Source organism: Muntiacus reevesi, chromosome 11 (assembly GCF_963930625.1).
Source record: "Muntiacus reevesi chromosome 11, mMunRee1.1, whole genome shotgun sequence".
Taxonomy (NCBI): Eukaryota; Metazoa; Chordata; class Mammalia; order Artiodactyla; family Cervidae; genus Muntiacus; species Muntiacus reevesi.
In genome coordinates this window covers 14,990,433-15,004,742 of record NC_089259.1, presented here as the reverse complement: position 1 = coordinate 15,004,742, position 14,310 = coordinate 14,990,433, and the positions used below count along the sequence as shown (strand labels likewise).

At 45.3% G+C, this 14,310-nt stretch overlaps 1 protein-coding gene across 2 annotated transcripts in view; it reads left to right on the top strand.

Moving 5' to 3' along the window:
• Positions 1 to 8,728, top strand: part of LCP1 (lymphocyte cytosolic protein 1) — a 94,039-nt gene extending 85,311 nt beyond the window's left edge. For both annotated transcript variants that reach the window (XM_065902127.1, XM_065902126.1), the window contains exons 14-16: positions 1,182 to 1,305; positions 4,414 to 4,538; positions 6,581 to 8,728. In XM_065902127.1, the coding sequence (XP_065758199.1) occupies positions 1,182 to 1,305; positions 4,414 to 4,538; positions 6,581 to 6,713 (382 nt within the window). In that variant the 3' untranslated portion in view covers positions 6,714 to 8,728. The remainder of the gene's footprint in view (positions 1 to 1,181; positions 1,306 to 4,413; positions 4,539 to 6,580) is intronic.
• Positions 8,729 to 14,310: the final 5,582 nt, after the last annotated feature.

Here is a 14,310-nt window from a genome sequence, read left to right as displayed (position 1 = left end):
CTTCACTTAGCTCGATCACCTCTAGTTTCATCCATGTTGCTGTAAATGGTGTGATTTCATGCTTTTTGTGTCAAGCAGTATTCCAGTGTGTGTGTGTGTGTCTTCTTTGTCCGTTATCAGTGGACGTTTAGATTGTTTCCATGTCTTGGCTATTGTGAATGGTGCTTCTCTGAACATAGGGGTGCACATGTCTTTTTGAATGATAGTCATGTCTGAATATATGTGCTTGGGCTTGCCTAACATTGAATTGTTCCTTGATTTTCATGATGCCTTTAAGAAAAGCACCACTGGCTATGGCTGATTCATATCAATGTATGACAAAACCCACTGAAAAAAAATAATAATAATAAAAAATAAATAAATAAAGCCCAGCATTCAGAAAACTAAAAAAAAAAAAAAGAAAGAAAAGAAAAGCACCACTGGTTCAAAACCTTTGCTTCATTTTTCTTTCCCTGCTTCCCTTCCGCTTTCCCTTCCCACAATGACGGTGGTATTTGCTCTGCATCACACTCTACATATAAAGGTCTATTTTGTTATTCTAAAAGGAACTAGTGTTATTACATATCCTTTTTTCCTCAAATGTGATGGTATCCAGGCCATCTTTTGCGACAGGGAAAAATAAAAAATAAAAACTTCTACACTGGCAACTCTGTGAATAGTGAATTCTTTTTCTTATTTTTTAAAATTTTTATTGGAGTATAGTTGACTTACAATGTTGTGTTACTTTCTGCTGAACAACAAAGTGATTCAGTTATACAAACATATATATCCAGGCTCTTTTAGATTCTTTTCCCATTTAGGTCATTATAGAGTATTGAGATGGAGAAGGCAATGGCACCCCACTCCAGTACTCTTGCCTGGAAAATCCCATGGACGGAGGAGCCTGGTAGGCTGCAGCCCATGGGGTCGCGAAGAGTCGGACGTGACTGAGCAACTTCACTTTCACTTTTCACTTTCATGCATTGGAGAAGGAAATGGCAACCCACTCCAGTGTTCTTGCCTGGAGAATCCCAGGGATGGGGGAGCCTGGTGGGCTGCCGTCTGTGGGGTCGCAGAGAGTCAGACACGACTGAAGCGACTTAGCAGCAGCAGCAGCAGAGTATTGAGAAGAGTTCCCTGTGCTATAAAATTGTGAATTCTTTAGTGAATTTTCTCCAGAAATCATGCTTGGTTTTGTTTAGGTACACATTGAATATTCTTGAAGAAATTGGAGGTGGGCAGAAGGTCAATGATGACACTATTGTCAACTGGGTGAATGAAACATTGAAGGAAGCAGAGAAGAATTCATCCATCTCTAGTTTCAAGGTAATGTGCTTTGTCTCCTGCTCGCGGCCACCTGAGCGTTATGCTTATCTTTATTGCTTTCACTCTATCTTTAAGAGTGACCTTCAGTATGAGGTCTTTGAGGAACCCCTCCCATTTTGATTTTGCTTGAATGACCCATTATTGTTTTGATGTTCATAGGCCGTTTCATTGACAAATTTCTTGTCATTTTCCTCCCTAAAATTAATTTTAAAAATCCAGTCATTTTTTGTAAGGGATTTTTAGGCATTGTTCTTCCAAAGTAATGTAAAATATAGTATTTTTTTAAGTGTGCACAGCTCCATGGTTCAGATTGTTAACATGATGAGGGTGAAATGTAAAATGCCAGAAGATCTCCCATGGGGTATTTTCTTTTTTCTTTTTTTTTTGAGGAAAAAAAGCAGTTGTGTGCTTGTATCCAAATCCCGTTTTTATTAATAACAGCATTATATTTTATTACATTTCTTATCTCATGTTTTAAACATTAGCTGGATTCTTCCTCAGGGGCCCTGAGCACTTGATCCACAGTATAGTGTCGGCCCATCCCATCGTAACTACATTTTCTTGATTTAAAGGTCAAGATTGGGGGAGGGACCCCTTCGGAGTTATATTAACAGGGTGAGTGAGGCCGTTTGTCATAATGTCGATCCTCTGCTTCAAAATCAAGAGAAGAGTGAAAGTCTCTCCCCCCCAGAAAGGGCAGGGGGTGTATCTGGGTTGGGCTCTACCAGGGGTGCCTGGACTCTGAGCTCAGCACAGGAAAGAGCCTGCCCTCCACTTACCGTTCGTCTGGTCTGAAGAGCTGAGCGGAGACTGGTGATCGACATGAGCAAATCTTTCCAGAAAGAGACCAGGGAAGGCGGTGAGGAAGGGCGCTCCCAGGATGGGCTGCACTCTGAGGACCAGGGCCTTCTTGTTCACAGATATCGTGAAGATAGCTTTACCATTTTCTTGATTTTTTTTTTTTTTTTTTTTTTTTTTTTACCATTTTGTGTGGCATGTGGGATCTTAGTTTCCCGACCAGGAATCGAACCTGTGCCCCCTGTGACGGAAGCGCAGTCTTAACCACTGATCCAGGAGGGAAGTCCCACCATTTTCCTGAGTGTATAGTGAGGAATCGGGGGCTCGTTTAACTCCTGAAGTCACAGCTAGTAATTGCAGGTGGTGGCCACTAGGGGGGAAGCGCCTTTCCCTGCACGGTGGGGTTCTGGAGCGGGGTGTCTGTGGGTCACGTGACCATGGCTGTGCCCGATGGTTAAACAGTCCTGGGAGTGGTCTCTTGGTAGAACAGCTGCCACTTTACAGGAACACAGCCCACTGCAATACCCGGCAGTTTCTGGGGTGTTCCTCTTAGGAATGCTTGACAATTCTTTTCTCCTTGTGATGCCCAGGGTGAATTTTCTCCTGTCTTCTCATCAAGTCATTACAGAATAGGTCAAAAAAGAGGGAAAATACCCAAAAGGAAAATGTCAAATTAGCCCCACATCGCTTTTTTTTTTTCTTGATTTATTTTTGTTGTTTTTTATTTTTTACAATGTTATGTTGGTTTCTGCTGTTCAACAATGTGAATGAGCCATACTTACACATATATCACCTCCCTCTTGAGCCTCCCTCCCCTCCCCCTGTCCTACCCCTCTAGGTCATCACAGAGCACCAGACTGGGATTTTAAGTGAAACCTTTCAAAAAATGAGCATAGCCCACCCCTCATTAGCCACTGTGGAAACAGTCCTGGTTCCCCCTCACCTATGAATGCTGCTGACTGCTCACCATCTCGCTGCCATCAGCCCCCCAAGACTGTGGGAAGAAAGTAGGGAAGAGGCTGAAACTCCAGTCCCTCCATTTTGCTTTCCTTGTGCTTCTTCACCAAAAAGTTCTGTGGAGATAGAAGCTCTGGCTAATAATGGAAACTAGAGTATGGTTATATGTACTGATTTTAATTTTGTATTAGGACTCCTATTACCTGGGCTTCCCTGGTGGCTCAGACAGTGACGAGTCCGCCTGCAGTGCAGGAGACCTGGGTTCGATCCCTGGGTTGGGAAGATCCCCTGGAGAAGGAAATGGCAACCCACTCCAGTATTCTTGCCTGGAGAATTTCATGGCCAGAGGAGCCTGGCGGGCTATAGTCCACCGGGTTGCAAGGAGTTGGACACGACTGAGCGACTTTCACTTATATTATCCAGAAATAAGTAAAAAGGGACCCATCCTATTTTTTATGTTATCTTATTATTATTATTTCATTCATTTTAATTTCTTGGCCATGCTGCACAGCTTGTGGGATCTTAGTTCCCCGACCAGCAATCAAACCCATACCCCCTGCATTGGAAGAGTTTTAACCACTGTACCATGACCAAGGAAGTCCCTACCCTTCCTGTCTTTTTTTTTAAAATATTTTTGTACCTCTGCAGAGGGCCTGTGCTGGAGACTTGGCCTCTTGCAGGGGTCCCGCATCTTGTTTCTTGGTTAGAATTGGTTCTGATTTGGACCCTCGAGGTATGAGGTGTTTAGACTTGACTGTGCTCAGATGGGACATGCAGTTGCCTCTCCCTGTCTGTACTCGCAGGTACCCGAGAGAGAGCAGAGTTTTGTGCATTCACAGCTCTGAGTGAACGACTGCCTGCCTGTTGGCAGACAATGGGTTTCCTCTGCATAGTGACCAACCAGGATACTGACGCCCCCTAGAGAAACAGCACTTGGTTTGAAACGCCGTGTGCCACACTGTGGCATTGCCCAGACCAGGACGTATATATTTCGTATTTAAGAGGAGTTCAATCCCTGGTCAGGGAACTAAGTTCCCACATGGCACATGGAAGGTGAAAGTGAAGGTCGCTCAGTCTTGTCTGACTCTCTGCGACCCCATGACTATACAGTCCATGGAATTCTGCAGGCCAGAATACTTGAGTGGGTAGCCTATCCCTTCTCCAGCAGATCTTCCTGACCCAGGAATCAAACTGGAGTCTCCTGCATTGCAGGCGGATTCTTTACCCACTGAGCTATGAGGGAACATGCCACATGGAGCAACCAAGAAATGAAAAGAGCCACCCACTCTCCTTGGGCCAAACAGGAGTAACTTGGGAGCATACTGATGAAGCCCACGCTTTCTCTCCGTGCAGGACCCGAAGATCAGCACCAGCCTGCCAGTCCTTGACCTCATCGATGCCATTCAGCCAGGTTCCATTAACTATGACCTTCTGAAGACGGAGAACCTGGACGAAGAAGAGAAACTCAACAACGCAAAGTACGTAAACAAGGCCGAGGTCAGGGAGGGAAGGAGCGGGTAGCTGCGAGGTCTAGTGCCCATGCCGCCATGCAGACAATTTCGTTTCACTACTGATGCTTTTTCTTCTCATGACTTGTTGTGTCCCATCACCTTTATATTTGCTACTGTGCAATGACAGATTAAGGCTCCAGGTGTAAGAGGGAATATGACAAAAAAACAACTGATAACAATTGAAATGGAAAACAATTGACTGCCAACTGATAAGCAAGCCTACAATTTCATAAGACTAATTTCCTTATCATAATCTATAGGAGGTTTCCTGAGTAGAGTTTGTACATGGTGGATGCGGAGTTAAACACCCTATTTGTGCATATCCATGGATGTGCCTGGGCAGCGGTGGGGTTCAAGGCCAGAGTCTTCACTGGTTTGAGAGCAGCTGCTGCTTATTACACACAGTGTGAGGGTGGTGGTTGTGTAGTCACTAACTCTTCTGCAACACCATGGACTGTAGCCCCCAGGTTCCTCTGCCCGTGGAATTCTCCAGTATTCTTACTGGAGTGGGTATCCATTCCCATCTCCAGGGGATCTTTCCCACCCAGGGGTGGAATCCGGTTCTCCTGCATCGCAGGCAGATGTCTGAGAAGCCAGGGAAGCCCAAAATATAGGATCCTAAAAATGGCTATGGTGGCAAGATCATGCATTTTTTTAAGTTCTGTTTTCTTATTTTTGAACAACTTTTCCTCTATATTTTATAATGGAAAATTAATTGTACTTCATTAATCATTAATATAGAGGAAGTGACTGAGAGATGGACAAGGAGAAAGAATGGGGTACTCTTGCCTGGAGCTCTTAAATTAATGTGATCACTAAAGTACAAGTAAAGTTATTTCAGAAGAGTGGAGGGAGTCACGGGGCCTCAGGTGGAATGAAGAATCTCTGGAGCAGCCATTGTAAGAGGTTGCTGGATAACGAACGAGCAGAATAAAAGAACTGCCAGATAATAATAGTGTGGGCTCATTTGCAAGTAGACTATAACTAATAAAACTATCTTCCTGTAACTATAAACAGAGCAAAAATATTCTGATGCAGCTATGGTAATCGTATGTGAAAAATGTGTAATATAAAACTCTGGTTATTCTACGATTATAGTAGCATAAATAAATACACATGCATGTGGGCGAGAATTGGAATGGAAGAAGGAAGAAAAGAATGGATGGGGGAGTAGGGTGAAATTCCCTGGAGGTCCAGTGGTTAAGACTCTGAGCTTCCAAAGCAGGGGGCATGGGTTTGATTCATGGGTTTGATCTTAGTCAGGGAACTAAGATCCCATATTCCTTGCAGCCAAAAAAGATTAAAAAATAAAGAAAGAATTGATGCGTAGGATCATGGTATTACAGATGCCCTTCCTCTTTTTTTTCTGCCTTGTAAACAATGTTCTGTAGCCGAAGTGGAGTCTGGAGTCTTTCCCTAGCACACACTCTTGTTCAGGTCTGTGACTTTTTCTGCCACAGTAGAGCCCAAGCAAATAGGCACCAAAAGTGGTGGGAGCCAGGAAGCTCTTTAAGGACAAATAAGACATTTGGTAATTATCACGAGGCTGGACAGCAAGTTTGGTGGAGTTGGGAGCTTTGTCAAGTTAAGACCTGCCCACAGACCTCGAGAGGAAGCCAGTGATTCATTGGCTCCAGCCGTACCAGGAGTGACCTCGGCATAGTGGATAGTTTACAGTATAGAAGGCTTCACTGGTGGCTCAGATGGTAAGGAATCTGCCTGAAATGCGGAAAACCTGGGTTTGATCCCTGGGTCCGGGAAGATCCCCTGGAGAAGGGAATGGCAACCCATTCCAGAATTCTTGCCTGGAGAATTCCAGGGACAGAGGAGCCTGGCGGGCTACGGTCCATAGGGTTGCAAAGAGTCAGACGTGACTGAGTGACCAACACTCTCTCTTTCTTTCATAGAGTGTATAGTATATATTAAATAGAATGAGAGTAACTCTGACCCTGTGGGCGCCCCTTCATACGTGCTCAGGGTCCCCTCATCCCTCCTCTCTTCTCTTTTAGGTATGCCATCTCTATGGCACGAAAAATTGGAGCGAGAGTGTATGCGCTTCCAGAAGATTTGGTGGAAGTGAACCCCAAGATGGTCATGACTGTGTTCGCGTGCCTCATGGGGAAAGGGATGAAGAGGGTGTAAGGCCCAGGGGCGGGCCGGGGGGCGCGGGTCTCTGGCCGCTCAGGGCCGGGTGCTCCAGGAAACACGGGGGGAGTCAGCCATTCCAAAGTTTCAACTTGATGACATTATACACGGTTCCAAAAAAAAATGTATGTCTGTTCAGCCAAGTAGCCTTCGTATATTTAACAAAAAGTGCTTTATTCTTTGCAAAAGACCCAGTCTCTTACAAGTATTTTTTTATCATTGAATTGATTGCTTCTTTGAAAATGTAGAGAAAAAGAGATCTTACTTCCCAGGCACCTTTCCTGCCTTTGCTATGTAGTCAGGTATAGAAGCCTCAAATGTAGTTCATTTTAACATAATCTTTCAAACCAGCTTACATTGTCTGCCTTCTTGTTCAGGGTGAGAACTAGGAGGGGAGAATCATCAGAGGGGAGAATCGTGAAACCAGCCCTAAAACTGGCTTCTGGAGGCCAGCATTTGCTCTGTTACAAGCCTCCTTCCTGCCGCCCTTCCACCTGTGTCTACCTGTTGTGACTTTGCTCTCCACCCCTGCAGAACCTGCCCTCTCTGTGGCTCACCTCTGCTGGCCACCCTCCTCTCTGGGCCTTCTGGGTCATCTGACAAATCAGGCTGTATTGGGGTCCCCAAGAGTGTCTGGTAACCTCCAGACCTAAGACCATTAATCATCAGAGCATTTTCTCAGAACTGTGTCTGCTAACCTCCAGAACTAAGACTTATCATCAGAGCATTTTCTCAAAACGAGGGTCCCAGATGTCATCAGATTTTATTTTTGCAGTCAATGAGAAGCCCTCTGTTTTTAACTCTAGGATCTGGGCTCTGACCAGATCTACTATCTTAAATAGCGTGCCTTCAAATAGATTCTTACTGTTGGTTTAGGGTTATGTTCAAGGAGGGTGTCATTGAGCAGCAAACCACTAGAGGGTAGTGTGGAGTCACAACAAAGTTTCTGATCTCAGGTGCTGCCTCTCTTGTGTATTTAGCCCTGTGTTTTAGGTCTTGGAGAAGGAAATGGCAACCCACTCCAGTGTTCTTGCCTGGAGAATCCCAGGGACGGGGGAGCCTGGAGGGCTGCCATCTTTGGGGTCGCATAGAGTCGGAACCAACTGAAGTGACTTAGCAGCATTAGGTCTTGGAGAAGGAAATGGCAGCCCAGTCCAGTATTCTTGCCTGGAGAATTCCGTGGACAGAGGAGCCTGGCGGGCTACAGTCCATGGGGTCACAAAGAGTTGGACATGACTCAGTGACTAATGCTTTCATTAGATCTAGTTATTACACTGTGGCTAAATATCTGGTGACTGGGAACTGCCTTGCTCTGATTTCATTTGCTCTTAGATCATAGTGCATGTGATGTCTGCCGGGCCATAGGATCAATGTTTCCTTTTTTGGTACCCCCAAATTCCCAGGGGTCATATGTGCCAATGAACAGTGCCCCCACCTCAACCCCAAACCTGACCCCCACCAACACACTCACATACACACATACCTAGCTGGGTATCAAGCTGGCTAGGAACTGGCACAGTCACTTTATGAAGAGTTAATTTACTGGATATTTAAAGAATTCCTAAACAAAACCCAAGGAACTCAGTGCTCTTGAGCAGTTCTAATAGACTGCAATTTCCTTGAAAACTTACCAAAGGCTAAGTATCAACAGAGCATTGGGCACCAATGCCAGACCCCTTCTGTCATGGTGGAAGGGCTCATGGAGGAGGTATCTGCTTTAGGGGTGGTGTGTAGTGGAACTTGGTCATTTTTCAAAGTGACTGAAATGCATTGCCCTGGTCTGCTCCTTATCAGTGGGCTCAGGAAGCCGAGATATGGCTTCTCCCAGCCCATAATCTGTATTTCTGCTGCATCTGATTGCAAAGTGGTTGGCTTTGTCTTAATCTGCACTTAATGTAGCCCCCAGATGATTCTCCCCCCATCTGCCTCCAGGAGGAATGTTACTGCCTTAAAGGAAAATGAAGATAAAATAATGCTCAATCAAGATCTCTCCAAATAAAATGTTCCCCTTATCAGACGTCTTCTGAAGGTTTCGTGAGCGTGTACTATAACTTATTCATTCAGCCGACATGCACTGAGGGCCTGTGTGTGCCAGGTTTTGGAAATATGCCCATAAATGAGGCAGGCCTCAAGCTCAGCTGATCGAGAGAGACTGATCAGGAAAAACAAATCCACGGACAGGTGCCATGAGTTATTGATGAGGGCAGGGTGAGACGGGCTTACCCGGAGGAAACCGCCGAAGGAGAAATATTTTAGCTGAAAGTTGAAGAGTAAGTTGGCGGGAGTTGGACCAAGAGGAGGCTGAAATGAAAGGTAAGAAACAAATTCTCAGGAACACGTGGAACCCACTTGGGCCCAAAAGCCAGACTTGGGGATTGGTGTGAATGGGCTTCTAAGAGATTTGAGGAGGAATCTTTGGGGCTGGTGGTCCCTGACTTCTGCTCCCTAGTCTGGGCCTCACACTGGCTGGCGGGGGTGATGCTGAAGAAGGATACATGCAGAGGATGCTCAGAGGGCTGAAGAATTCTGCTGTAACTGGCTCCCTCGGGTAGTCTGCTGTTTGGCCTGGTTACATCCTGACTTCCCGAGGTGTCCCTCACCCACACAGCTGCTGGAAAATTGGGCTCTTGTGCTTAAGCTGTGTGTCCCGGCTTCTCCAGCAGCACTCTTTGGAGATGACTCTTTTCTGGCCTAATATCCCTGCAGCTTCTACACTTTCAAGATAGTGGCCTTCCCTACATATGGAGAGGTTACTAATGATAAATGTTGTCTTTTGTATGTAAGACTGCCTTGATGGGTCCTGACCAGGAGGACTGAACAGGTACAGGCAAGCAGGATACTATCAAGGGAGGAAAACTAAGAGTCTTGGAATATAGCAATCAAAGCAGGACAGTTTTTCTTAAAAGATTTTTTTAGGTTTTAATGCTCGTTCCTTTTTAATTTTTTCACTCTAGTGAACATCCCACTAGTTACATTTCTTTTTTAACCCATGTAATCTCATGATTATTTTTTTGAGATAAATTCTTTATTTGACTGCACCAGGTCTTCATTGCAGTATATGGCATCTCTAGTTGGGGCATGCAAACTCTTAGTTGTGGCATGTGGGATCTAGTTCCCTGACCAGGGGTAGAACCTGGGCCCCCTGCATTGGGAACACGGAGTCTTAACCACTGGGCCATCAGGGAAGTCCCTTTCAAAATTTAAGAGTTTATTATTTACATTTTAGTCTATCCAAGTATGACATCAGAAAGTAAAATTGTACCAAAAGCTCTACAAGTGGAAAGTCTGCCACCTTCTCACCGCCGTGTCTTTGAAGTCAGCTCATATTGGTTCTAGTTAGCCCAGTTGTCAGAACATATTATTTTGAACTTGGCCAGGTTGAGGGTATTTATACCGCAGAAATAATCAGACTCTACAGATAGGGTTTGTATTCCCTGAGAACTGGTTTATCAACCCACCACTCCCTCTGCCCCCGTCCCTCAGTTTGTATCGTTCTAGACACATTCTGTGCTCTTGTTACACGCACACAACTTTTTACTGAAAATGTTAGCATGCCATACACAACATTCTGCACTTTCTTCACACCATACCTTTGCGATTGCTCCGTGTTAGCAAATAGAGACCTGCCTCGATCTTTTCAACAGATGCACAGTATGCTGTCATATGGGTGTACCAACCTGTATGTAACCAGTGGCCCATAAATGAATATTGAGGCTGTTTCCATCCTTTGCTACAGCAAATAAAGCCACAGCGAAGACTATGCCCAGTTCTTGTGCTCAGAATGTTCATTTTCATTTAACAGGTACTTAATCAAGCTTCTGCTCTGTCAGAGGTATTGAACATTGGAAAGTAACACTTAAATCCTCCTTTGACGTTTTCTCAAAGTATTTGACAAAGAACCCTGAGCTAGGAGGGCTTGAACCCCTCCCATCTTTTCCATTTTCTGTCTAAAGCAGGTTAATCCAGCAAGGAGATAATATGCACAGGGAAAATGTAATCAAAAGCAGAATGTGATCCCTGCTATAACAAATTTATAAATGAAGTATGGGGGCTTATGTGCATGTATGCTAAGTCGCTTCAGTCGTGTCCAACTCTTTGTGACCCCATGAACTGTAGCCCGCCGGGCTCCTCTGTCCTTGGGATTCCCCAGGCAAGAATACTGGAGCGGGTTACCATTCCCTACTTCAAGGGACCTTCCCCACGCAGGGATCAAATTCAGGTCTCCTGCATTGTAGGTAGATTCTTTACCACCTGGGCTACCAGGGGAGCCTATGGGGGTTCAGGGGTGAAATTATTTCTGAAGAAAAGATTAGCAACATTTTACAGAAGAGTTGAGCTCCAACTAGTGAGAAGTGGGCAGGAACCATGCCCTGTCATGTTCACCTCCCCAGTAGTGCCAAGGACTTACTAGATTTTTAATGGGAGCTGGTTAACTTTTTAAAATTGATTTGTATCAGACATGAACAAATGTTTCCTGACTGTGAGAGATGCGAAGCAGAGAGAAGTCATTGGGAGAAAAGTTGCGAAACAGACCTTTTGGCAGAGTTTTTAGAAGGGGATGGATTCCTGTTTGTTTGGAAATTATGCCATTCGAGCCTGGCTGAGTCAATGCACTGGACTAGAGGGGCTTTTCGAGCCTCAGCCAATCTAGTGATTTTATCGCCCTAAGCACACGGGCTTCCCAGGTGACTCAGGGGTAACGAACCCGCCTGCCAAAGTAGGAGACAGGGGTTCAATCCCTGGGTGGGGAAGTCCCCTGGAGAAGGAGATGGCAACTCACTCCATATTCTTGCTTGGAGAATGCCATGGACAGAAGAGCCTGGCCAGCTACAGTCCATGGTGTCTCAAAAAAGTGAGACACGACTTAGCAACTAAATAACAAAATACACACAATCTAGTCTGTCCTTTGGAGCACACCTGTAGTCTTGATTGTAAAAAGTATGGAAACTCAGTCCACCTTAAGCCAGCCCACCTTGGACTGATCCTTAATACACAAGAGACATCCCCTTGGACTCCCGGTGTGCCTGGGTGGCTCCAAGGCCCACCTTCCCCGCAGTCACTCTGCCTTTCGTCAGCCAGCAGCTGTGGAGCTGTCATCAACCTTTGCTCCCTGTCCCCCTGCCCCCAAGATGTGCAGTGCTCTCGGATTAAATGCTGGCGCTGCTTGGGGAGTGTGATGCAGTACGTCTCTGCCAGCCCGTGATCCCGTAACCGGAGCTGATGCTCCACCCAAGTCATAGGTGCTGACGGAGCCTCTTGTGAAATCTGGCTCCTCTGACAGTTTCCTAATAAAATTCCAATAATTAAACTCTCAGCTGCCAAGGACCGCTGTTTCCACAATGTCCTCTTTCCCCATTTTTTGTAAGACAGAGTTTACTAACTGAGGCTGTGCATGGGTGATCAAAAAAATAGGAAAAAGGAAATTGTGTGAATGTTTTCACATGTCTAATGTCCACATATACTTAGTAATCCACCTTAGGTCCAGCACAAAAACACAGATAAACCAGTCAGTACCCACGATCTCACCTTTAACAACTCAGGGACAGGTTGGGAAAATGGCAGGGATCTTTATATTGGGCTGGTCAAAAAGTTCATTCGGGTTTTTTCATACCGTCTTACAGAAAAACCCAAATTGGCCAACCCTTCTTGGCCAATCCAATATTAATAGGCATGTAAAAAATGGAGAGTTCCATTTAAATAAGTATTTTGGTTAATAAAGAGTTACTGTATATAACTTTTGGAATAATTTTTAGAGGATTAGAAATGCATGCAAATATTTAATTCTAAAGTTCTGTGCAATACAACATAAGAGTTAATGATCTGGCTGGCAGGGTTGTTGGACTGGGCTAGACCAGGGGCCCACTATTAAGAGTCACAATATTCAAACCTTCTTGCTTAAAGAATGGGACTCAGGGCAGGGTCATCCAGAAACTGGTTAGAATGACAGAATCTCATCCCCATCCCAGATCGAATGTATCAGAATCTTCAGTTTAATAAGATTCCCAGTTAATCCATGGGTTTTCTCATTAAAGATTGAGAAATACTGTCATGAAAGAGATGTCTTCTTTTTTTTAAGATCTATTTATTTATATTTATCTATTTGGCTGTGCTGGGTCTTGTAGCACATGGGATCTTCATTACCAGATGTGGGATCTCTTGGGCTTCTAGGTGGCATTAGTGGTAAAGAACCTCCCTGCCAATACAGGAGACATGACACGCGGGTTCCATCCCTGGGTCGGGAAGATCCCCTGGAGGAGGGCATGGCAACCCACTCCAGTGTTCTTGCCTGGAGAATCTCTGGGGACAGAGGAGCCTGGAGGGCTACTGTTCACAGCAAAGAGTCAGACATGACTAAAGCGACTTAGCATGGATCTCTTAGTTGCATCATGCGGGATCTAGTCCTCTGACCAGGGATCAAACCCTGGCCCCCTTCACTGGGAACATGGAGTCTTAGCCACTGGACCACCAGGGAAGTTCTAAGAGTAGAAGCCTTCTTAAAAGATCTACAGTTGATAGGCCACTAAATTTTAACCAATGTTAAATTATCCTTTCCCAATTACACTAGATTTGAGAGATTAAAATAGCCCTCTCCCAACATTTTCCCATACTGTTGTCCATGTGAGGTAGCCGATGTGGTTCTGCCCTCCACCCAGGTTTACCCCCATCGCTCAACCTTGCCTTTTGCTGTCCTTCTCCCCCTTCGTCCGTTTATTCTTGGTGACACCCTCTTCCAGGCCTCCAAGACTGCACGCCCCTGGTCCTTCAGGGCACACTTAAGGTGTCTCTTGGAAGAGTTCTTCCCGGCTGCCCAGAGCTGCCACTTCACTGCAAACCACCCTCTTGGTGCCACGTTACCTAAGTCTTTTCTCCTTCCTTACCCTTGTATGTAATGTTCCTTCCATACCCACATCAAGCCTGCTGACTTTTCTCCCACTGTCTCTGTAGCAATCTCTCTGACTTCCAGTGACAGTTGGGTGACTTAGTAAACCTCACTGTCCCCGAGGGAGGGGACCACGGCCCTTCAGTTCCTACTCTTTTCTCCTCCAAAACCCACACTTTACAGTGACTTTCTAGAGATATAGCTCCATCACTGGTGTCTTTGCCAGTTTCCCACTGGCAAAGAGAGAGCAAAGTGCCTTCCAATCGAACAGGTATAATATGCAAAGGTCCAGCAGATGGAAGAAAGAAAGCTGGTTACTTTTGAGGAACTGAAAGACTAGAGTGCCATATCATGAGAAAGAGATGGACTGGGACTTCCCTGCTGGTCCAGTGGTTAAGACTTCACCTTCTAAGGCGGGGGGTGCAGGTTCGGTCCCTGGTCAGGGAACTAAGATCCCACCTGCCTTGCGACCAAAAAAACCAAAACATAAAGGAGAGCAATATTGTAACAAATTTAATTAAGACTTTAAAAATGGTCCACATTAAAAGAAAATCCAACAGATGGACTAGTGCAAGGAGTAGGGCTGATTATCAGAATCAAGGATGCTTGAGAATCACCTGGAGAGTTTTAAAGCAAATGTTTCAGATCCCACCACGAGATTCAGTGCTTAGAGGGCTGGTGGGCCCTGGAATCTGCATTTTCCACAAATATCCT